Source organism: Agelaius tricolor, unplaced genomic scaffold (assembly GCF_023055355.1).
Source record: "Agelaius tricolor isolate 1412-34295 unplaced genomic scaffold, bAgeTri1.0.p SCAF_54, whole genome shotgun sequence".
NCBI classification, from domain to species: domain Eukaryota; kingdom Metazoa; phylum Chordata; class Aves; order Passeriformes; family Icteridae; genus Agelaius; species Agelaius tricolor.
In genome coordinates, this window is record NW_027269314.1 from 199,322 (window position 1) to 225,641 (window position 26,320).

A 26,320-nucleotide genomic window follows, 5' to 3' on the forward strand; every position below is an offset into this window, starting at 1 on the left:
ATAGAAATTGTACAGGTGAAATGTGTGGTTTATATTTTTAAATGGAAAAAAAAATAAGCAGGAACAGACTTAAAGCAAAAGAAGTGATTAAGAAAATTGGAAAATGGAATAATTCTAGTGATTTTTAAAGGATGAATGCATAATGAGGTCTTGAAATCTGGCAGTCAGGCAAGTTCAGTTTAAAATTAATATTTTTCAGTTTATAATTAATATTTTTTCAGTTTTATAATTGATATTTTTCCCCCAAAGAAGCCCACTGAGTAACTCTGGAAATACCCACCGTAAAGCAGATTTCAGCTGTGCTAAGCCAAGGGTGTCTAACACAGACAGCAGCACCTGCTCTGCCACCTCCTTTGCCTGAAAAAAGGAAATCAAAATTCAAATATCCTTTCCCATCCCCTTCCAAATCCCAGCAGCTCCAGGAGCACCCTAAGACCAACAGGAGACACTAAACAGTAACACACTGATGCACCAGGCTAAAATCTGATTGTTCACAGATCTCATTTTCCTTACTATGAGGTCAGGAAAATTCATGAGAAGATGGAAAACCAACTGGAGATGGGTAAAATTAGACACACTCTGAAATCTCTCTTTTATTTATTTTTTTTTTTAACAGAATTCAGAGCCTGCTTGGAGGGCAGAGTAGGAACCTTGTGTTATTCCATTGAGCAAAACACAGAATTTATTTTGGTTTTCATTTTGGTTTGCACGTAAATCTCATACTGCAAGCAATCCCAATCAACAATTACAGAGAGAGAACAATTAAATTTCATTTACCAACTTCATTTACCTTGGATTCAGTGGAAGTTTTAGCATAGCACTCAATGCCAGCAAGCACAGCCTCTACAACAGCAGAATATATTTGCGACAACAGCGTACTGAAGAGAAATACAAACACAACATTTACTGGACAGGCAGAGGTTTCTTCCTCCTCTCTTTAAAGGAGCACTTTTTCCTCTCATTGCACAACTCCTTTAATAATAAGGAAGGGATCTTTGTTGGAATAAGTGAAGTGGTTTTATAGTTAAGCTTTCTGTTTAAGACAATGAAATTAGAGCGAGGAAATTGCTCAAATTACAGGATATTTTAAAGAAATAACTCTTGATATGAATGTGGCTGGTGCTTTTATTAGTCAGGAATAAAAAATCTGGTTTACTGTTGCCTTTTGCTGCAGCTGGGTTTAAGAATCCCATCCTAAATGCAGGGTCTGGGGTGACAGAGGGAATGGGTTCACATGGACAGGGGGGAGGGATGGGTGGACCCTGGGAGGGTGGGGAGCCCTGGGATGGAATTCCCAGAGAAGCTGGGGCTGTTCCTGCACCCCTGGAAGTGTCCAAGGCCACTTGGAAGTGCCCAAGGGCTTGGAGCCACTTGGGATAGTGGAAGGTGTCCCTGCTGTCCCTCCCTCTCCTGGCAGAATTTGGAATATATTGGAATGAGATGATCTTTAAAGATCTTTTCCAACCCAAACCATTCCACAATTCCATGAAATCTCCATCCCAGCTTAGTCCAATTCCCTTCTTAATAGGGGACTGAGAAAATTGTAAAGAAATAAACCAAAGTCAGGAGAAGCCAGGAGTGACCTTCAGCTATTGAGACATTTACAGCTCCAGAACCACAGGGGAAAAACCAAACCAAGGAACCTCAGCCTCTGTTTTCCTGCTAAATTACAATTAAAAAACGAGCAGATCAATGAAATCACTCCCCAAATTTTAAGTTTTCTCATGACTCCACTGCCAATATTGAGGGAGGGAAGAGGGGGAGGAAAGAGGATACAGCATTTAAGCCAAAGGCAAAGCATTCCTGAAAGATGGAAAAAAAGCATCTGAAGATCCCAAACGTGGAGGAACCTCAAAATGCACCAAAGCTTGTCTTGGATCATCCCCAACAGCAGCAAGTGATTTTAAAATTCAGCTTTTTCACTATGTTTTCAGGTTGTATTTTCCTGTGCTTTCATATGCACTTAGCATGTTTGCACTGCATTAAAGCAATGTAATTCCTTTATATTATAGTTCTTCCTTTATATTGTAGTTCTTTCTTTGTAACCACTCCTATTTTCCCTCAAATTCACATTTATATTTGCAAGAAAACACCCCAGTGAGGTGTCCTTTGTCTTATTCTTCTTCCCATTTTAACACTTTAAAGCTAGCAGTGAAAAAGAACCCCAAAAAAAACCAGCACAGGATTTCTTTTTTGTTGCCTTTGAAGCATTTTCTTAAATAAAAATAAAACCACAAAATTTATCCCAGTTTATCATTCAATTTTCAAATTTGGTTTATGCAGTCCAGGCAATCAGTACAGTGAAATTTGGAATGAGCAGTGTTCATAAAATAATTTTTATTTCACTTTTTATAAAACATTGCCAACTGTAAGAAGCAGGACACAATTGTAAACTAAGCTGAAAATCATGAGTTCAGGTTTGTCAAAAAAGTCAATTATACTACTGTTGTTTGAAATTAGATTATTTGAAGCAATACAGGGATGTTTCCAAGAAAAAAGATATTATTTTTTAATTACTGCCTTTATCAACCCCTGCTTTGTTTAGAGCTTCTCTACTCATCTTGATTAAAATGCATTTAGTACAAAGGATTTTTGAAGGAGGACAAAAAATGTTTGAGCAATATGTAGATGCAAGAAAAAACACCTGTTGAAGTTCAGTTTTCTCTAAAGGAAAGGAAATTCTGCTGCTCAGTGCAGTAATTCCATTTTTATCTCTCACAATTACCAAAAGCCAAAAATATTTAGTGTGACAGTACTGACACATCTTTCATATTTTTAGTATCTTGCTACCAGCTCATGCAGCTTTCCAGAAGCAAAAACAGGCTCCTAAAATGATCCCAACTAATAAGGAGGACAAAAATCTCTAAGGAAAAGTCTGATTTATCAAGAGAGAGAGCAGGACCAAAGCAGATTTTCTATTGTATTCTCCAAGCTGGACAGGAATCTACAACATGCACAAAAGTGGACATCAACATGGAAAAACAAAGTGGGATTTTGAGAAGGTTAAAATGTGCAGAAGCTTTGCAGCTTCCCAAATTTGAGGAAAAATTAAGTTTGATCTGACTTGAACACAGTGAATTCCTTCACAGGGTTGAGTGTTCCCTGTTGGCATTTTCACTGAGCATCAGAAATCTTCCACATTGTTCAAGAAACTGCTCCAAAAATTACTTTTTCTTCTATGTGTGCAAGATGCTACAGTGTGAGAGACTTTTTTCCTCTTGGTTTACATAAAGTATCTTTAAAAATGATTCAAGATTATTTTTTTTTTACTACAATTTGAGCAAAATTTAGTAATATTTCCTTTCTTAACAACTCTCCATGTACCCACTGAAACTCCCCACAAGCATTTTGCCTTTGCAACCCTGCCCCATGCACATTATTCTGAATAAAAATGTCCCTGCAAATGCCAACAGCCACTAAAAGCAGGTTTCACCTACTGCCACGAGGTAGAAGAGGGAAGAGTTAAGGAATAACATCAAAAATTGGCAGCTTACACTTGCTCAGCTTGCTTGTGTATCTCATTGTCATTTCCTGTATTAAAACAAAAAGAATAAAACAAAAATAATAATAAAAAAAGGTTTGGTTTAAGCACTCTGAGAGCATTTCTGCTGCACATCTTACATGGAATTTATCCAGTATTTTATGCTACTAAGGCAAACACAGGTTGTAATTCCAATTTTCCAACCATCCTTTCTTCAGCTGCTCTGAGCCCAGAATATATATTTATATATATATATATATATATATATTTATTTATATTTTATGTATTTATATATATGTTTATATATATATTTATATTTTATGTATTTATATCTATTTATATAGATATAATTAATATATTTTATATATAGATATATCTATTTATCTATTAAGGAAATTCTGCTGCTCAGTGCAGTAATTCCATTTTTATCTCTCACAATTACCAAAAGTCAACAGTATTTAGTGTGACAGTATATATATATATAAATATATATATATATATTTATCCAGTATTTTATGCTATAATATATAATAATATATATAATATATATTACATATATATTATACATATAATATATATGTAATATAAATTTAACATATAATATATAATATATTATAACATGATATTTTATATTATATTATATTTTATATTATAAATTTATAAATATATTATAATACATATATAATATATAATATATTACATATAATATATACATTTTTTTAATAGAATTATTTTTTTCCCAAGAAAACCCTAAGGACTAACTTCATCCATGGACTTTTCCAGCCATTTCAAATACATAAGAAAAATTTTTTTTTAAATTTTACATGGCTTGTTTTTATTTGGGAATACAGCTACTGTACCTCATTACACTGAGGATAAAAGACAGAAGTGAAAGAATTTCCTTCATCCTAAAAATTCTCAGTTACTTGACAACTCCCAGTTTGAATTACTGTATTTTGGAGACTGTTTTTTTATAAATCCATATGGAACATGGACTTAAATTTTGTTTAATACTTTTAAAAGGGTCTGCACACTGAGATCTGACAGATTTTATGTTCAAAACTCAGATCTGACAGATTTTACCCACAAAATCTGCTATGACTTCATGCACTGGCTACAGAATCTACCACTTAGAAAGGAAGCAAAACCTTTAAGTGCTACAAATTTTCATGGAACCAGAGGTAATAATGCCTTGGTGCATTTCATGCACTTACCCAGGAAAGGAATGTGAGTGGCTCCAAAAAAATAGGTCCTTGAGCAAGCCAGGGGTCCCTTTGGAGATACACACTGCACTACCTAGCAGTCAGTATTAATGAGATACAAAAGACATCAGTAAAAGAAATTGGTGCAATAATGAACAATTAACTACGTTCCCCTTAAGTCTTCTAAGCACTGACAGACTACAGAAGGTTACAACACAGAACTGGATTGTGAAAAAGCAACTTACGTTTTCAAAGGTCTATTTCACTTTTGACTTGACCTGAATGGTTGAAAGACTTGGGAAAGGAGATGAGCTCTGACTTGTGTTTTCAATTTCCTATGTCAACTGCTCTTTTCATGAAGAGGAAAGTGGGTCAGGTTCCCATAACTAGGCTGGCACTTGGTCTTATTTACTATTTTCATGACACCCTATTAAAACAGTATCACCTGTACCTGTAAATAAACCACCTTTTTAAGAACAGCATCAGAATCTGAGGACAACAGATGGAGCAAGTACATCACAATAACACAGTACTTGCATTTGCAAAGGTATCTTATTGTTAACAAGGGAAGGAAAGACAGAATTGAAAGTGTTTTGACAGAAATAATGTTAAAAGCAGCAAATGGAGGATGAGATTTCACCAAAATGCAAAATCACTCTTTTCTCAGGCTCTGCACACGTGATCTGTGCCCAGAAGCCCCACGTCCATCCATCCCTGAGGCAGCTGCACATGAAATGCTGACAAACTCATCAACTCATGGGCTCACTCATGCTCTCACATCCACCTGCTCAGGGCTCCCAGCACTCCCAGAGCCCCTGGAGGCAGCAGGGAGCTCTCTCCACACTCTACCTCTCTCCTCCTTCGCTGCCAAGTTGCCTTCTGGAGCCACCCAGCCAGAGGATCCCAAATCCCTGGGTGATGGACCTCAGCACATGTTTAACCACCCAGCTTTTACTGGGAAATGGAAACAAGGTAATTATCTTGAACATCCCAGATTTGACTTGGAAATAGAAACAAGTTAATCATGTTCAACAACTCAACTTTTCCTGGGAAATGGATACAAGTTAATCATGTTCAACAACTCAACTTTTACTGGGAAATGGAAACAAATTAATCATGTTCAACAACTCAACTTTTACTGGGAAATGGAAACAAATTAATCATGTTCAACACCCCAGCTTTTACTGGGAAATGGAAACAAGTTAATCATGTTCAACAACCCAGCTTTTCCTGGAAAGTGGAAATAAGTTAATCATGTTTAACAACTCAACTTTTACTTGGAAATGGAAACAAGTTAATCATGTTTAACAACTCAACTTTTACTTGGAAATGGAAACGAGTTAATCATGTTTAACATCCCAGCTTTTACTGGGAAGTTGAAATAAATTAATCATGTTTAACATCCCAGCTTTTACTTGGAAATGTAAAAGTAAAAGCACAAGTTTAACAAAACAAGTAAAAGGATGTTTAACAACCCAGCTTTTCCTGGGAAGTGGAAATAAGTTAATAAAGTTTAACAACCCAGCTTTTACTTGGAAATGGAAACAAGTTAATCATGTTCAACAACTCAACTTTTACTGGGAAATGTAAAAGTAAAAGCACAAGTTTAACAAAACAAGTAAAAGGATGTTTAACAACCCAGCTTTTACTTGGAAATGGAAACAAGTTAATCATGTTTAACATCCCAGCTTTTACTGGGAAATGGAAATAAGTTAATCATGTTTAACAACTCAACTTTTACTTGGAAATGTAAAAGTAAAAGCAAAAGTTTAACAAAACAAGTAAAAGCATTAACAACCAAGCTTTTACTTGGAAGTGGAAATAAGTTAAGCTTTGCAACTTCAGCAGAGCAGTCCTGGAATTTTATGAAAGGTTTTTCACAGTCTTGTCAATAGTTGTTGAAGCACACAATGGAATTTGGATATGTGGTGATATATCCTAGGTTTATTCAGAAAGAAATTATCCAAAAAAAGTGGCTTTTTGTTTCTTTTTTAAGAAATGGCCAAATAAATGTGATTAAAATAGAATCTGTGTGTATCACAGAAGGTTTTCACTTTGTGGCCAGGACACAAACAGCATTTCCCTCTCCCCCACCCACTTACAGCAAAACTTGTCTTTTTCCAGAGAATAAATTATTTGAACTCATTCAGCAGTCCCTGATTAAGAATCCAGTCTGGTTCCACTTGGAAAGAGCAAGAAAAATCACTTTTTTTTCCTTAACCTGATTGATTGCTGAGGTGCTTTATGGTAAGAAGAATTAGGCATTTACCTCATGAAAGACAAGCACAAAATATATATAAAGAAAAAGAGAATAGAGTTTAAAATCTCAGATAACTTCTCCAAAGCCTTACCATATGCTTGGCAGTGCTTCCCCCAGGGCCAGTGTTTCGGACCAGATGCCCTTCAGATGGAAAATTAAAGTTCCCAGTGTTCAAGTTTTCCTTTGTGGAGTGGCTGCCAAACAGGACAAAGGGCTGCCTGCTTGGGCTGAGGAGGAGACAGGGAATCAACACCAAAATACTTGCAGGAATTTTACCAACAAATGAAATCAAAGCTTTCAACTGCTGAATTTCTCATTATTATAATAAAAACATTACTAAAGCTTCACAGGGAAAGGAGCAAGATCACAAGAAAAAAATCTTCTTGCATTTATAGAATGAGAATTTCTTTCAAATACAATGAACTTATCTCAAGGTTGTTCCCAAATGCTCTTAAAATATTCTTTTATCTTAAACTGCCTTGAAAAGCTGCTTAGTTTAAAATTTACTTTCTTGAAAAGCCCTGAAATGACTGTGTTGGAAACAAACAAAACTATTTTGGGTTTAGCTCTGGCTTTGGGCCCAAGACTCAGCTGGGGAGGTCAAAGATTTTCTTTTCTTTAATGCAATGCAAACACCAGAGGATGCTGCCAGCAATAAAGGGCATTAAACTGCACTGGTTTTACTCCAAATAGAGCAGAATGTGCAGAGAGATTGAATTTGCTGAACAAACCTTGATTAGCTCACAACAGCACAATGTGGATTTTGCAACAGAACCTTCAGCTAAACAACAACTTTTGGTTTAAAACTCTCTCAGAGAATTTCAGGATGGTTTGGGTTGGAAGGAACCTTAAATAATCTCATTCCAGGGACACCTTCCACAATCCCAGGTTGTTCCAAGCCTCAAGCAACCTTTTCCAGGGATGGAACAAGGAAGGAACTGATCATAATGCACAAAATTTCATGGTATAGGTAAAAATTCCAGCATTAAACCCTGGGAAAATTCAGCTTGTCCTTCCAGGACACGAAGGAACTTTGCAGGGTTTTTTTCAGAATGAGATTTGATCTACTGAGGTGATATCAAAAGGAATTTTAAACATTATGGCATCAGGGATATGGAAATAAAGTATTGAGGTAGTAGTGATAGCAGAGAGAGTAATGAGCAGTAATAATAATAAAAATAATAAAAATGAGTAATAATTACCTGTTATCTGTTATATGGCTTGAGATCATGCCATGGCTGAAATAACTTCTGAAGGGCTGGGAAGAATTGAAAACAAAAAAATTATTAAGAAGTACATGGAAAGAAGTGTGAAATAGCCTCTCATTAATTAAACCTGAATTATCTTTCTCAGAGAAAACTCCTGAACCCTCAGAAAATGCTTCCAACCTCCACAAATAAACACAAACACCACTAAATCTCTCATTTCATTAAATCATTCAATGATTTAGGTTGGGAGGGACCTTAAAGCCTTTATTTTAGTTCCAACCCCCTGCTAGGGGCAGGGACACCTTCCATCATCCCACAGGAAGCAACAAAATGCTTCAAAAAAGCATCAAAATGTTCAAAAAAGCATCAAAAGGCTTCAAAATGCATCCCCAAAAAGCAACAGCCACCCCCAGAAATGCTCTGCTGTTTTCTCCCATGCTCTGTGTCACCCCCTCAGTTATGTTTGAGGTTTGAAATGTGCAAATTCAACTTGTTCAGCCCTGCACATACCAGATTCCATCCAAATGCAAGTTAATCTACCTACAAATATCTCCTGTGCAGGTAGAAATTGAATTATCAGTGAGCAAACACTTGACTGAATTTCCCCTGCAGTCCTAAGCCATCATACCATGGATTTTTAAGGTGGGCGGTGACTTTAAAAATTCAAATTATGTGGTTTTAACCCTCAAACATGAAAAGTGAGATGGGATAGGGAAAAAAAAAAAAAAAAAAAACCAAATTAATGCTGAGTAATTTTTCCTTCTGCACAGATAGTGGAGGATTGCTGAAGCAGGCCTACCTCCCCAGCCTGAGATTCTGAGAGCTCCAGAATGAAGGGGATTTCAGTGTCAAAATTAGCAAAAAAGTTGGTCCACTGGTGTTCAAAAATCATTAAATCCTAGAAGGAAAATATTTGACATTACTTCAAGAGAAATGAAGGCAATACAGACTGGAATACAGACTGCCCAATGAAACAATAAGCTCAGGAAAATAAATATATTTTAGAAGATAAGGACATTCTGCTGGATTTCAGGGTATCTTTTTGTGGGTATGTGATTTATGTTTATTGTTTTCAGAAAATTTAAGTCAATTTAACAATAACTTTCAGGCTGAAAACATCAAAGTATAATAAATATGTCTGCTCAGAGTGTAGGACAAGTCCCAAACATGAATCTCACTTCCACACAGAGAGGGGAAGTGAAATTTCAGAGAATGATTACTTAAACTGAGAGTCTTGTAAAAACTCTATGGTATTTTAATTTTCATTACAGCAGTTGATTGAGCAACCACATTGGTGTGAACTACCAATATTTTATTAATAAAGGACAATTACTGCTGAATTTTGTACATATTAAATTGCTATCGAGCTAGGAACAGATTAAAAATTAATATATACCAAGAATTATACAATTATATAGACTATTAAAGTATAAATAGTAATTTAATAAATTACAAATATAAATAATTAAATTATAATATAAATAGATAATTCAAAATGCATCCACAATAATTATAATGAATTATATATATATTATATATTATATATTATATATATATTATATATATTATATATATTATATTATATATTATATATTATATATTATATATTATAGTATAGAATAGATATTATATTATATATTATATTATATATCTATAATATTATATATTATATATAATATATAATATATATTATATATTATATATGTTATATATAATATAGTATATACATTATATATATTATATAATAATTATAATGAATTATAATATAAATAAATGTAACTAAACGATAAATGGCATATAAATTATAAATATTAATATTGATACAATGCTTTCTCCTCTAGCACTGAGATCAGAGCCTGGCATTAATGTGGAAATCCCTTCCTCCCTCTGTTTGTATTTCCCAAAGCATCAGGGCAGCCACTGAGTGTCACTGTTCCCCACTTAAAGGAGCTACAAAACATTTGAAAAATGCTTTTTTTTTTCTCCTGGAAGAATGGTTTTGTGTTAAAGGGGATTTTTTTAACCCTCCTTGCTGCAAAAGGAGGATTAACACACAAAACCACAGCAACTTCAGGTATTTTGTACATGGTTTAATGACATGAAGGAAAATTTGTAAGGGATTTTCAGACAAAGCAATAAATTCAAGGAAAGCAAGACAAATTATTTTAGTGTTTTGCAGAGTTTGTGGTAGATTTAAGGAACAAATCATGGAACAGCAGGCAGAGCCTGTAAATTAAGCCCATAAACTTAATTAAAACCAAACAAAATCAAACTTTTACTCTGTGGTTACACCAAGCAGGAGCTGAGGCCAAACAATTCACCTGCATTACCTCAAAAAGCAAATCCTCCAAGGACACAGGATCCATTTTGCTGTAGGTCTTCCATAAATCAGCACTGACATCCATTAACTGAAAGAGATTTTAAACACATTTCTGTGAAAAACACCACAAAGAAAGGCACAGATTGGGGTTTAAGATGAGGCAGAATTGGGGAACCCTGCCCTGTCTACCAGTGCTCCTTAACTCCAATTTCACAAATATTTCCACTCTGATTTCACAAATATTTCCACTCTGCTACAAAAGAGCTGACCAGTGAGGGTCTGGACTCTGTGCAAAGCTTTCTCTGCATCCTCCAAACAAATCATTTCACAAGATTTTTCAATTTAATAGCAAAGAACTGCATGAGCTGGTGCAGGCAAAAGGGCAAGATGAGTTGTCTGAGTTAAGACAGAAAATCAAGAGCCAATTCCAGGGTTACTCATCCTGAGCATCAGCCAATATTTGCTCCAAGCTGATGTAAATTTAGGCTAAGACAGTATTTTAACTTTGCAATACTAAATTTAGGCTAAGACAGTATTTTAACTTTGCAATACTTTCTTCCAAGTAGCAGGATGATGCTTATGGAGAAAAAATATTTAAAAATATATTCTTAAAGGAACAGTGGTATCTGAATAATTCTGCATTTACTCCCCATCATCCACTCAGTTGAAAATGCAACACTGGCTGGAATTTTCTTAACCCACTGCTTTACAGGTACTCCAGGTACTCATGTAATAATGATTTCCCAGACCTCACTTCCATTCCATTCCTATAAATACAGGAAATTTTCTAAATTACAGATTATGCATATGAGAGATGCATATGGAGAGCAATATTTAAAAATATATTCTTGAGGGACACTGGTATCTGAATAATTCTGCATTTACAGGGTTCCCCATCACTCACTCAGTTAAAAATGCAACATTGGCTGGAATTTTCTTAACCCACTGCTTTACAGGTATTCATGTAATAATGATTTCCCAGACCTCACTTCCATTCCATTCCTATAAATACAGGAAATTTTCTAAATGACAGCATCATGAGCAACTCTGATTTCTCCAATAGAAGAGGAACTGCCTTTAAAAGGCTGGGGAAAATCCTGAATTATCATCCTTCAATTATATTCCAATCTAAGAGAACACACACAGCAGAGGGAAAAATCTCAGAGGGAAAGTCTGAGCTAAAAATGCACCAAAAACCTCCCCTTTTAATAAATTTCTAGATGATTTACAGTGATCCCAAATGCACTTCCAGCCTGGTTTCCTCCCCCCTCAGGGCCAGAGAACCACACAAATATGTACAAAGTTAAGAATGTCACTTCCCATTTGAAATCCCCTCGTGATTTCAAGGAGGAAGCAAACAAGAACTGCAGCTGGAGCTGCCTGGAGTGCCAGAGCCCAACATGATTGCTCTCAAAAAAAGGAATCCAAGAATTTTCCCTGCTCCTTTTGAAGCACTCAGGAGTGCTTGGGGACAGAATCAGCTCCCTGGATCACACAGGGCAGCTTCTGCCTGTGCCACCCTGTCTGAACATTATTTTTCAGAGCCTCTACTGATTTCTGAAATGAACTGGGGTAATTAAAGGGCAGGTAAAGATCCAAACAGCTCCTGAATTGGCAGTGAAATTTTCATTAACTCGTTTTATGCATCAAGAAGGGTGCCCTCCCCAAAGATCTCATCTGTTTAATGCTTTGGGCAGGTTTTACACCATGAGGTGTTTACAGCACCAGTGATGCAATGACAAAAAAACCCTGAAGAAAAGCCCTGAAAAAAGCTTAAAATTTTCCACCCAGTGGAAAGAGAACAGTGCTCAGAAAGGCACAGGAACTCCCAGAGAATATTTCTAAGCAAGCATGTACAATTATAGATATGATGAGACTTTAAAAATGGAACTATTCATTCTCTGGAGGTTTTCCAGCTATCAGGAGTCAGACAAAAGCCCATTGTGGCTGTAAAAAATGGAGGAGTGATAAGAAAAATAGAACATCTGCATTGCTGTGGCAGAGATTCAAAAAAATGAAAGCAAAGAAGCTTTAAACAAGCACAGAAATGCAAAGCTGTCATCTGAAAATGCTGTTCAGAGCATAATTAATAAATGGGCAAATCAATGACATAAGTTGCAATTAAATCCTGATTGTTGCCCTATTGAGCAGGGTATGATGACCCAGGAATATAAAATGTCAGGGAGAGAAGGGGATGCATCTCTTCAGTCAAAACCAGTGACCCAAAAAAAAATAGTATTTTCTTAATTTCTGAGCTCATCTCAAGGTGTTTGTCACTAACTAACTTCTCTTACTCTGCTTTTGAAGTTCTAGAACCCATCTAAAAATTAGGGGTAAAAAAATTGGTTATTGGTAGAGGTGGCTCTGGAAGGAACAAAAAGGAAAAGGAAAAAGGGAAAAAAGGGAAAAAAGGAAAAAAGGAAAGGGGGAAGGGGGAAGGGGGAAGGGGGAAGGGGAAAGGGGAAAGGGGGAAGGGGGAAGGGGGAAGGGGGAAGGGGGAAGGGGGAAGGGGGAAGGGGAAAGGGGAAAGGGGAAAGGGAAGGGAAGGGAAGGGAAGGGAAGGGAAGGGAAGGGAAGGGAAGGGGAAGGGGAAGGGGAAGGGGAAAAGGAAAAGGAAAAGGAAAAGGAAAAGGAAAAGGAAAAATATAAAGGAAAAGAAAAAGAAAAAAGGAAAGGAAAAAGAAAAGGAAAAAGGAAATGAAAAGGAAAGGGAAAAGGAAAGGGAAAATGAGTTCTAAATCACAGCAGAGGCCTGGGGAGAATTGCAAATCATGTCCAGGCAAAGTGCTGTGTAGCCCAGACAGAACCTCAGGCACACCACAGGCTCCCCATCCCGCCCCAGCTTTACAAGATCACAAAAGCCTCCATCCAATTTAGCAGCTCGCCTGAGCAGTGAGTCAGGACTAGATCATCTCCAGAAGTGCTCTGCAAACAAAACAATCTCATGAGTAAGCTATGCCTCAGGAAGGAGACGACCAAGGGAGGCACTCACTTCGTATTTCATGGTGAAGAAGCCGTCGCCCCCGATCCCCTCGAGCGCGAAGGCCTGCACGATCGGCCACTTCTCCACGATGAACATGTCAAATATCTGCAGGTGGCCTGCAAAGCAAGCACAGTAACAAATTCCATCACAAATCCTGGCATTTCAGCTCTCCCTGAGTTCTTGGGATTCACAGATTCGGTTGTAGAAAAATCTCATTTTTGTACAGCTGAAAATCTTGAAGCGAAAAATGGTTTTTGTGCAGACAGCAATTTTAGAAGCTCCCCTACACCCTGAATTTTGTGCCTTTTTCTCAGGATATTCCACATCTCCTTGCAAACTCTATTACATGCTGATTAACAATTAAAATTCAAGATAATAAAGAGGGAGCTCTGCTTACTCCAGTTCATCAAATACTTGGACTTAAGTAAATACTGAAATACAACATCAGAGAATCCCAGAATGGTTTGGGTGGGAAAGGACCTTAAAGTTCATCCCATTTTCCCCCTTCCATGGTCCCAGGGTGCTCCAAGCCCTGTCCAACCTGGCCTTGGCTGGATGGGGCTTGCATCCTGATCCCTGGATCCAATTCCAGGGATCCAGGGGCAGCCACAGCTTCTCTGGGCACCCTGTGCCAGGCCCTCACCACCCTCACAGGGAGGAATTTCTCCCATCATCCCCATTTAATCAGAATTTTAAGTTGAGGGAAATTAAAACTTCCTCCTGGCACTTCCATTAATGACTTTTCAGGCAGTCAGAGCATATCAGCCTTCCCTAAGGGAAGCAATAAAGAATTAGGAATAAAAAAAGAATGCAAGATTACACTGCTGAGGCTCAAGGCTGGCTCCAGATCCCAACAGGAAGCCGTGCAGGGCAGGTTTTTTTCAGTTCTAAAAAAGGAAACTTGCATAAAGAAATGTTTATTCTCCCCTTCCATAAAGAAGGATTTATCTGGAGCTCCCATGGGAACAGAGAAGTTCTGCAGCAGCTCAAGACACTGCTCTGAATGCAAATCATTTCTCTGCCTCACACTGGGGGAATTCGCTCCCCAAATGAACTCTGAGGGCATCCAGCTCTCAGAAAGAAATTCAGCTCTTAAGGGAAGAGATGCTAAAAGGAAACTAATGATTTACTAATCCTTATTTCTCTCCTAAGGCAAGGAAATCTTCATTCCCTGAAGCTGCAGGGTGCAAAAACACTTCCACTCTCTGTGTTCGAACTCTAGATGCTGAGAATTTTAAACTTTCTGTTTTGAAAAGCACAGACCCACAAGAGAATATTATATTTAACCTAAGGCTGTAGAGAAGGCTTCCAAAATTGATTAACAGCACTATGATTATAAGTGTGTCATTTGAATAAGAGTGTGTGCTATCACAAAGTAGAAAACCTAAAGTTTAAAATATAGTAATATATATGAAGTGTGTAATTACAAGTGTGCAATTTGTAATTTGTGATTTTGTAATTACAAGTGTGTAATTACAAGTGTGTAATCTGAATAAGAGTGTGCAATATCACAAAGTAGAAAACTTAAAAGTTTTAAGATATAATAATATATATAAAGCTAAGATAGAAGTTTTAAAGTAGTAGCTAGTTGTTCTTCCTCACCTTCTTCTTCATGAGTGTAAGTAATATTTTCAAATTAGACAAAAAGTCCCCATTGCAGGACACAAAACATTAGTTATTGAGTTAAAAATAAAAATAATTTAAATATAATTTCTTAATTAGATAGTTTAACCTTAAAAGACCTTGTAAAGAAAGACAGCCATTTTATACCTTGTTAGTAAAATATTACAGAACTCACTACTTATCAAAATGTAACATAATTTCTTTAAAAAATTTAAGTTTGAATGTGAAATACCATCTCAAGTACCTTCAATCCCAAGCTTAACAAAAAACAAACCCCAAAAAACCAAAAAAAATAGATTAAAAAACCCAAAAAACCAACAAATCTGAGCATCACCCACCCTACCTTGGCAGCTGTAGGGGATCCCAATGCGGCTGCAATCCCTGACCATGTCCACAAAGCTGGAAATCTTGAATTCCTCTGCAGCTTCTTCATCTTCATACTGAAAGAAGCCATTTCAAGCATTAAAATATCACCTACAGCCTCCTGAAGCTCAAGCACCCATTTCTGGGAGGTGCTTTGGGATTTTGGAAATCCCATCATGGCAGGGATGGACTCAAGCCAATGGAAATGGGAAAAAAAGTCAAACTTCAAAGCAAGGTTTTTAATCATGACATATGAAGGCATAATTATAGACTTTATTTTCAGCTTTCAGTGAAGTCTTTCAACAGCTAGATTTGAAAGATAAAAGTCATTGTGAGGATACCAACAGATGTGCCACGAAAAACGTGCCACTGAGGGGAAAAAAATTAAAATAAGATACTGTATTACCAGCTAAACAGCACTGAGCAAGGAAAATCAATGACAGAATAAGCCCCAGGTCACAGATCAGGCAAGGAGAACCAGTTTTGGTCTGAGGGAGAGGTGAATTTCAAGAAAAGAAAGAGGCAAGAAGAGGAAAAACCCTCCTGCAACACTGTCTGAAGACTTGAGCAGACTGAAGAGCAAATATCCTAACCCAGAAAAGCATAAAAACCAGACTGGAGAGACAAATCACACTAAAGTCATTTTTCTAACAGAACACAAAGCTGCAAACACACTGACTTGGAGCTGAAAAGCAGTTTAGCAGCAAGTCTGGAACCAACAGCTTTAGCCCTGCTGCCTTCTTCAAGAGCCACTCGTTTTCTGGAGCAAGATCAGAAGGCAGAGGTGTTTTGCCTATGTTATTTTATTTTATTTTATTTTTATGGGCAATGCTCTGAGCTTCTTATCAAGGCAAATGACATGATTATGAACTCCTTGTGAGCTTCAGGGTACACCCAACACATTTCTTTTAAGGACAAGTTCTTTTAAGCCAAGCCTGAATTTAGGCTGCAGCCCCAGCTCCTTTGTGGTGTGTTCCTCCTTCAATCCCATGAAGTCAGATCAAAGCTGCAGCTCAAAGCCAAGCCCCAAACAACTGCCAGTTTCTCAAGACTTAAAAATGTCATTGGAACAAGAAGTTGGGTTTTGGCAAGATGCTAAAGGCTTGCTCACAATCTGCTGCGGCAGCCAGTTCAACTGTGGTACCCCAAAATTTACTACAGCAAATTTCTGTATTTTATCCTATTTGGCCACTTTGAACATGGGCATTTTTTTAGTAATAGGGGATATTTTTTACCCAATAACTAGGCTATTCTCCTAAATTCCTGTGGTCTAGTTAAAGCAAGTAGGAAGGAGAAGCTTTGTGTTTTGCCAGAGCCAGGTACAGCACTGCTTTATTTATTTCTAAATTTCTTGTGCTTTTTTGGTTTCATTTTTATGAAGTTATTTCTATTACTAAAGTAAGTGCTTAAAAGTCACTGCAGGCAATTCTCCTGTAAACAGGATGCACTTAAAGCCTGACACAGCAAGGTTCTGTTTGTCTTTCAGCAGTAATCTAAGAAACTGGCAATTTTTATACATTGGGAATGTGACTGGAAGTGCTCAGCTCACTCACACCAAACAGCAATGAAGTAGAACTGTATTTTCAGCTTCCAAAACCAAACCTTTCCCCTCATTTCCACAAAGAACAAGGCACATGGGTTCACCTTGCCAGTTACATCATTTTTCTCAAGGCAACACTGTGTGATTAAGGTTCTTTACCACAATAAATCATATCAAAGCCCATAAGCAGATGAAGCTTAAAATTCAAGAGCTGAGATTGCAGCTGCACTGGCAACTGTGTGGTAAGAACTTCTCTGCTCCTGATTCCAAAGTGCAAATGTTCTCCCAGCATCAGATTTGCCTTTCCAGCAAGGATTTTGGCAACAAAGAAGCCTTGTGAAGCCAGGCTTCAGGTTTTGCTGGGGCATGTTTTAACCTGGAGCTCAGCTGTTCTAGCCTAACAAGAATTATCCCTTTCTGCTGCACTCCTGGAATTGTATCCACACCAAATGTTGGGATCCATGGACAAGGGATTTATAAACTTTGGAGCAAGATCAGTGGAGGGCCACCACAATCAGTGGGATGCAGCACTTGTCCCAGGAGGAGAGATCCAGGCTTGCTCAATATCTGCACCCCAAACCCACCGAAATATTACTGAGATGGTGAAGTCAGGCTCTCCACAGTGGTGATGAGAAAAGCTTTGATTTAAAACAATCAGGTTTGGGTTTGACAAAAGGAAACACTTTTTCACTAGGAAGACAGTGGGAAAATGCAGCAGGCAGCCAGCAGAGGTTCTGCAGTCATCCTTGGATGCTTTCAACACCCAGCTGCAAAAAAGCCTTGAGAAATCTGATCTGATCTCAGCACTGAAGCAGGAGCTTGGACAAGATGATCTCCAGAGGTCCCTTGTAATCTGAATTATTTCCTAATTCTGTGATCTAATCAACCAGACACATAAAAACACAATCAGTCTATTGTAAGCCCCATCACTTCCAAGCTGGAAACTCAAGAGAACAGAAAGTTTCTCTCCCTGACTTTGCCACTCCTTTTTCCACCAGCTTCACTCCCCACCACAGGCTCCAAACCCACTCCCTGCAGAATTCAGAACAATTCTGACTTAGAAAAGGAACTACACAGAACTCAATGGAGGAAGAAGCATTTCCAGTCTCCACTGGAATGAAAAGGTCCTTATTCTACACCCAGACAAAGAGTATTTTCATTTTTCACTCCTCTAAAAATACTTCACAACAATAAATGGGCTTTTTGTAGAATACTTTGACTTTTAAGTTCAAGATGAAACTCGCATCAGTCATGGGATGTAGGGGAAGTGAGGTCAACAGCTCTCAACAAGACAGATTTAATAGTTAAAATAGTGAAAATACATAATGAAGTTTCTTTCTTTTAAAGGACTTACTAAGCCCATCTTTCCTAATATTCTAAAAGTATTGGCAGCCAATGCAAACATTGCTTTTGCTTTGATGTGGGAAATCTCAGCGTTGACTGTGATACCTGATTCACATTTTGCATTTTTCACAACCCACATTTTTTTTTCTCATTAAAAGATCACTGACTCAGGTCAAAACAACAGCAATTAGTGGGAGAGAGGAGCAATTTGTCCTCACACTCCAACAAATGAAAGTATTGACAACATATTCTTGTTGCACACTTTAGCAAATGATTAATACCCAGATGTACACACATATCATTCCCCTGCTGAGGAGGAAAGAGAAGAAAAGACTTCTGGAAAGAATGTTTTTAAAAGTTTCACTTTAAGGATCAGTTCATTAACAAGTTCATTAGCAAATCTTGTGTGCATTCACTTTTCACTCACCTCATTTTCAGTCAGACAGTGGAAATGCAAGTTCCTCCAGTGTGCCACATAGGGTAAAAGATGATTGTAATTCACAGGGTTGCAGTACAGATGAACACTGTCAGGTTTTATTAATATGATTATATCTGCAACAAGCACAACAAATATTCCAGCATCAGGACTCCACACACAAGAGAAACTGGAGAGAAAACATTTTTTCTATTATGCACCTCATTAAAAAAGAAAATTGTTCAGCTATCTGAATGCAACTCCTGATTTCTTTTAAACAAGCAGAAGGAGCAGTTGGCAGCCACAGAGAGTTCCAAGCACAAGAGCACTTGTAACTGTTCCAGAAATCTGGGGGGGATTCCCAAGGCTTGCACAGAACTTGCATCAGCCTGTCCTTTGTGCAGTCCAGAGGCTCAGGATGAGCCTTCCCAGAGCACTTCCAGAACTCTAAACTCCAGCTGCTCCTGCCTGACGTTACATCAGAGCTGCTTCAATGAAAAACTATCAACACCACGGCCAACAACCAAAAGTTTCATGCAAATAAGGGAAGAAGAACAAGCTGGGATCCCAGGGACTGGCCACATTCCAAGTGTGACAAAGGTGAGTCAATGTGGTGAAATAAAAAAGAGCTCAAGTATTTCAGAAGTGCAGAGGTGTGATCACATAATATTAATAACATGTACCTACACACATTGACTGAACTAATGGGCTGTAATTGTGTAAGTTTACAACATTTGAGATATATTTCATATGTTTTATGCTCCACAATTTATCTTTTTATGTTTAAAAATGAGTCCTTCAGCATTGTTTCTAAGAAGGTATTTTCAGGCATATACAGACAACTTGAGACTTAATGACCTTTATTTTTTTTTCTTTTTTTTTTTTGTATGTCCCTTTTTCTGCTCATCTTCTGTCCAGAAGAGGTAAAAAATGTTGAGAACATTACTCACCATCCAGAACTTCCTCAGGAAAACCTGTCCTTTCAAAGTCATTGTTGTTCTGGTTGTACAAACCAAAGAGCAGATAATTTGCCAGCTCTCTGCACCCTTCATTGTATCGACTGTCTATCCCTGAAAAGCAAAACCACAGGAGAATTGCTGTGTGTCCCAACACTGCACACCTGAAAAGTTTATTTTCTTCCTCAATTTATTAAGCTTTAAAGCAGGAGTATGAACTCAACTCCTCAACTGAACACACTGAGAGAACAGGGTAGGGGAAAAGGAGATTTTGCAAGATCACTGCCACATGCTGACCTCCCCCTTTTAACCTAAATCCATGAGTATTCCTTAAAAAAATTAAATATATTGTTTTCTGCATTCAAATTTCTGTTTTTTCTAGTCATTCAAACATCTGTCTGGATGCAGGATGCATTCTAATTAATATGTTCTTGATTGAAGCTTCCTAACAAACTAATCCTGTGACCCAAATCTCCTGCTTTAGAGTACATGATTAAACATTATCTTATCAGTGTTATAGAGCAATCCCTGAGTCACCAGAGAGCCACTGCAGACTTGTGACAAATTGTGAAAAAGATGTTCTGACAAAAAATATGGAGCACAAAGAGCTTCCAAGGAAACCTTTCCTGGTTCTTGGGAAAATTAAATGAAAACAACTGAAGATCTGGAGCATGAAGAGATAGAAGATAAATTCAAGAAGAAAGGAATGAGGTCACAGATTTAGAAACTATTTTCATCAATCTTCATCCCTCTGGATGACAGTCAGAGTCATAATTCTAATGTAATAAACCCAGTTTTTTCAAACAAATACAAGTGCACAAAAAGCAGCATCCTTGCCACCCACATTTCACAGAGCTCACCAGTCCTGACTGCCAAAAAAACTCCTCTTATGGCAAATTTTCCTACCAAGTTATATTAGAATTCAGTGGAATCCTTGCCAACAAATTTGGATTCATTACATTAGGATACAGTGAGATGGCTGCCAACAAAATAGGATTTCTTAGCACTGCTAAAAGAGAGATCAGGACATTGATAATGTAATGACATGGCCTGAACATCTGAGTCTGAGCACTTGAACTGGAAACCAAACCAGTCAAGAGTCACCTGAACTTGGCAAAAATTGGAACAAACCTCAGGTTCTCCTGTTTATGCTCCTTTTTCATGTTATGTTTCAGCTTTAGGGTGCTAACCAGATGATGTGTCTGCATCCAGCTACTGAATCCCACACCTTAACAAACTCTTTGTTTGCCCAGTAACTTTGGTAGCTCCCATGTACTCCAAGGTATCTGAGATTTGGTGGAAAGCTGCCTCACATCTATCCCAGCTTTCTCAGCCCTCAAAGGTTTTTTTTTTTTCCAGCCATAAATCTTGGAATCCTCATTCTCCTGCTGTTTCTGATCTTTCATTCATAGGTGTCCCTCTATTTTATTTATATTTTCAGCCCCATGAAAGCAGGCACACCAATGTAATCTGGAATTCAGTGGGACTCAACATACAAATATAGCTGCAAAGCCCCTTGTGCCTATGTGGGATTTTAGTTACAAACAAGAAAACTCTCTTCTTTCAGGAAGAAACTGTTCCATTGTTTTAGGAAACTCCACTTCGATGGAATCAGCTGCAGCCTTGGGAAGTGAGCACACACAATCCCCTGAGGATAATCTGTTCCACTGATTACCTGCCTAACTGAGGCACCTTCTGAGGGCTCAGAGGAGCAATAAATAATCTGGCACAGACAGACTGAAAGAGCTGGAAAAGAGAAGGTTCCAGCAAGATCTCAAAGCCCCTTCCACTGTGAAAGGGGCTCCAGGAGAGCTGGAGAGGGACTTGGGACAAGGGAAGGAGGGACAGGACACAGGGAATGGTTCCCCAGTAGCAGAGGGCAGGGATGGATGAGAGATTGGGAAGGAATTGTTCCCTGGGAGGGTGGGGAGGCCCTGGCACAGCTGTGGCTGCCCCTGGATCTCTGGCAGTGTCCAAGGTCAGGCTGGATGGGGCTTGGAGCCACTTGGGACAGTGGAAGGTGTCCCTGGCCATGGCACCAAGCTGGAACTGCTTTAAGGTCCCTTCAATCTAAACTATTCTATGATTCTGTGATTCTAATTTCTGGAAGATCAGAAGAAAAATGAGAAACTACCCCCACTTTAAAAAAAAAAAAAAAAAAAAAAGTTGATGTCACCATCACTTGAAGAGTTTGAGATTTTATCTGGGTACAGCAGCTTAGAGAAGGGAAGATCTTCCAAACCAAATGTCAAACCTCTGCTTTTTCAGTTAATGACAGAAGGAGGGGAAGAGAAAACAAAAGATCTTAAAGGGGGACAGCTGACAAATTTAACTCTTATAATAGAGGACATGGGTGAATTTACTGCTTGAAGAGCACTGACAGCCACAGAGGGAAGGTAATTGTTTACCATAAAACCACGAATTCTGCAGAATATTTGGAATTTGTGGTTTACTTGGGCCTTTCAAGTATCCTGTCCAGACAGGAGCTTTCACACTGAGACTTCAGTGCTATTCCACAGCAACATACGGAGTTAAAGGAACAGATACAGCTAGCAGAAAACAAACAGGAAACGAAACAATGACCAAGATAAGAGCATATCAGGAGTCCTCCCCAGAACAATGGGCAAGGCCATTCATTAGGAAAGCCCGACGCCTGTCTCCAGCTGAGCTGGGAGTTTGGAACTCCCCCTCCTGTCCCCAGCCCGGGCCAGGGCTGTGAGCACACCCTGAGTCAGGCTGAGCCTGAGGCTCCTGCTCTGCTCCCCAGGCAGGGCTCAGCGGCCCCTCAGAGAGCCCATTCGGGTTGTTAAACTGGCAGAAAGTGTGAAAAAAGCCAATCGTTTGTTTTAAAATTGTAAAAGTTTAAGAGTAATAAAATAGATATAAGAATGGTAATTAAAAAGAATTTGGGCAATCAGAGTTTGGACAATAAAAGCAAAGAATTATGGATCTCTACAGATGCTCCCTGAGCACTAAGCCCCAAAAAGCAGAGCTCTCTAACAAAGGATTAACCCTTAAAAGCAATAGCCTGTTGCATATTCATATATCTCATACATGATGCAAAAATTTCTTTCAAACTGAGGATTTTTCTGTTTATTGTCAACTTTCCTCCTTCCTCTTGTAAATGGCCTTGGTTCCCTGGAGTCTGGGCCTTCCCAATAAGGAGGCAGTAATTCTGTCCTTGGAATCCTGTTGTATCTCCATCCAGAGAGGACAATGAGAAGAATTCCTTGGTTATCTTTTCCATGTCTTGGGTCAGTTACAAAAAAGTCTCTTACATCACATAAATTCTATTTTAATATTATGCTATAGCCTAAAAACTCTATTTACCACACTACTTAAAAAGAGATTAATACAACATAACTTTCCAACATGACCATTTTAATATTTACAAAGAGCCAACCATGTAATATGCATTTTTCACAAAAGCATTCTGGCCAAATGCAGGGGGGGAAATCTGTCTGCTGGATAAAATCAAGTGGGTGTGAGATACCCAGGGATGCAAAATGCACCTGGGGACAGCAGGAGGGAGAGGATGGAGGGAATGGACGCATTATCTTCAGATATTGGCCCAAAAGCAACAAAATTCTGGAATTGCTGCTGAGTAATCATTTAAAAATCTCTGTTTGGAAAGGGAATGGGATGAACAATGAGAGTGATGGGCTAAAGGTTCTCAGAATGTGGAGAACCCCAGCAGGGAGAGCTCTGTGTGAGATGGAGATAATGGAGAAAAAATAACCTAAAAAAGATTATGTGAACACTATCTTGGTTGGTTCTGTTCACATATTGCTTTTTTTAGATTATAAATAATCTAGATTCGTTATTTACATTATATATATTATATAAATATATCATATAAATACATTCTAGAAATATATTCTACTTTATAGATTATATATTATCTATTTAGATTATATATCGTCTAAATATATACCATATTTAATATATATCATATATAACTTACCATAATTATATGTATTATATAATATGATAATTATATGCATTATATAGTATATATTTCAATTACATATATAATCATATATATTATATATTTTAATATATAATTTTACCTATTAAATATTTTAATGTATAATTTTATATATTATATATTTTGATTATAAAATATATAATAGTATTATATGATTCTATATTTCATAGCATATTATAATTATATATATTATATATTATCTATTTAGATTATATATCATCTAAATATATAATATACCATATTTGATATATAATAATCATATATAACATACCATAATTATATTATATGTATTATATAATATTATAATTATATGCATTATATATTATATATTTCAATTACATATATAATAATATATACTATATATTTTAATATATAATTTTATCTATTAAATATTTTAATATATAATTTTATCTATTATGTATTTTTATTATAAAATATATAATCGTATTATATAATTATATATTTCATATCATGTTATACTTATATATATTATATATTTCGATTATATAGCTAATATATATTTATATTATATATATGATCTAAATAAATCACCTAGATTATTTATAATCTAAAAAAGCAATATGTGAACAGAACCAAATTAGAATAAATACTGGAAAGCCTCGAAATTATCCCCACACTCTTTGAGGAGAATAGAAAATAAATATCAATATTTGCAAAAATGCAGCTCAGCTGAGGTGAATGGTGAAACAATTTAATCCACAATCAGAGCAGCTACAGCTCCAGTAGCTACAGACACCCCCTGCTCACAGAAATCACAGCAACTGAACCAGGAGCTGCAAATCCCTGCTGAAAGCTAAGATGCCAAGAAACACCATTATCATAGAAAATAATTTCCAGTATAATTTAAGTAGATCAGTTTGATCAGCAACACACTCAGCTGAGACATGACAGCTTTTTAAAGCCATTTGACTGCCAACCCCCAAATTCCTTTTTCTTGTCAGCTGTGAGGCCTTTCCTCCCCAGCAAAGAATGCAGGAATGTCACCATGCAAGCCCTTCAAAATCAGATTAGAGGATTCTTTTTTAAAAATCAGCTGTAACTCCATTTAAATGCTTGTATCAACAGTGGGTCAATTTTCATCTCTCTCTGGGCTCTCACAATGCTGGGTTTAATTTCAGTACAAATATTAATGAACTTGAAGAAAAGCTCTGGAAGTTTATTCTGGTTTTATCTCCCAGACCAATATGAAGCTGAAGTTGAGGTGAGGGAACTGCATTAACTGCAGGCCATGAAAAGCAGCCAAGTAACACAGAACATGCACTGCCTGTAAAAAACCTTAGTTGTGAGTATCCACTTTCCACACAAGTCAAGAGGATGTAAACTACATGGATTTTGTCATCAGAAGCTTGTGTTTGATGACAGATTTAATGCATTTACAACAGTGACATGCCTGTTTCGTGCAAGTTATGCCAGAAATTCTGCAGGCTACAGGAGCCAGGCCAGAGCAGACAAGAGTCCCATTGTGGGTGCTGAGAGATCAGGGCAAAGCACAAATCTCCCAACAAAACACACCTCCCACATTTCCATACCTCATGATGGAATTTTTGAAGAGGTGTGTTCTTCTGAAGAGAATGAAATCCTCCACACAACACTGAGGATTACACACAGCAATTCCTCTGCTCTCCTTAAAGCTGGGCCATGTTTTCAGCGACTGTTCCTTACCTGGGACTTTCTGCAGTCTCAGAGTTCACAATAATTAAAAAATACTGCAGTGTCACCATTAGTTAACATGTTTTATGGAGTTAAATTAGCAGCAAAGGCAGAAACCAAGGAGTTTATCCTGTATGATTAAGTTTCACTGGAAGGCTGACACAGTGACCTCACAGAGCTTCTGGCTGTACAGTTACTACTTAGTCAGAGACTTAACCTCTTACCCCAGAGAATGCAGGGTCATGTACAGTTAACACTTCATATTTATACATTTTATAAATTATTATCTATTATAAATCAGCTATTTAATAGATATCTATTTATATATATAATTATATATATGTCATAATACAACACTAAATGAATGACACTCAAATGCTGAGATGTTTAAGGTTAAAAAAAGTACATTTATTTCTGGACCTTGATATTTATAGAATTCCAAAAGTGACCATGGATTGGAGAATGGAATTGCCACCTCTCTAACCACACTGGTCAAACTAACAATCCATCAATTCCCTCCTCTTCTAGAAAGGAATGCAAAACAATCATTCTTTACATGAAATGTACGTGAGAAACTCCATTACAAAAATGTAAACATTAGAAGGCTTAGAAGAACTTTAGAAGAACAGGGTGACATCTCTATATCTATTTATAAATTTTATGCTGTGGTCCAGTAAATGAGCTTTAAGTTCTCCTGCTACATCATTAAAAAACAGAATAAACCCTAAAACCCAGACTGTGGTATCACTTCCTACACAGAGCTTCTTTAGGGCTACATCCCATTTCTGCTATTTAACTGCAATATATGATTTAAACAATTACTCCTCAGTCCTTTTCTCTAAGGACTGAAGTTTTCAATCATAATGTCTGCATTTTTCCTTTAAGATCTTGACACTGATTATATAATATGAAATAAGAATCACTGAAATGGTATTAAAGCAATACAAAACCCCTGTTGTTTTCCCA

General features: G+C 37.2%; 1 protein-coding gene and 1 long non-coding RNA gene across 2 annotated transcripts in view; one reads left to right on the forward strand and one right to left on the reverse strand.

Moving 5' to 3' along the window:
• DNAAF9 (dynein axonemal assembly factor 9) overlaps positions 1-26,320 on the reverse strand; it is a 77,831-nt gene that overhangs the window by 39,170 nt on the left and 12,341 nt on the right. Inside the window, exons 3-14 of the mRNA XM_071455831.1 lie at positions 19,690-19,809; positions 18,752-18,876; positions 15,421-15,517; positions 13,464-13,570; positions 10,482-10,559; positions 8,951-9,049; positions 8,146-8,201; positions 7,035-7,170; positions 4,696-4,777; positions 3,495-3,531; positions 791-878; positions 281-357 (exon numbers count right to left, since the gene is read on the reverse strand). Of these exons, the coding sequence (XP_071311932.1) occupies positions 281-357; positions 791-878; positions 3,495-3,531; positions 4,696-4,777; positions 7,035-7,170; positions 8,146-8,201; positions 8,951-9,049; positions 10,482-10,559; positions 13,464-13,570; positions 15,421-15,517; positions 18,752-18,876; positions 19,690-19,809 (1,102 nt within the window). The remainder of the gene's footprint in view (positions 1-280; positions 358-790; positions 879-3,494; positions 3,532-4,695; positions 4,778-7,034; positions 7,171-8,145; positions 8,202-8,950; positions 9,050-10,481; positions 10,560-13,463; positions 13,571-15,420; positions 15,518-18,751; positions 18,877-19,689; positions 19,810-26,320) is intronic.
• On the forward strand, positions 6,048-6,674 carry LOC139604653 (uncharacterized). The gene is made up of 2 exons (XR_011684046.1): positions 6,048-6,311; positions 6,472-6,674. It is a non-coding gene; the product is annotated as an uncharacterized lncRNA (long non-coding RNA).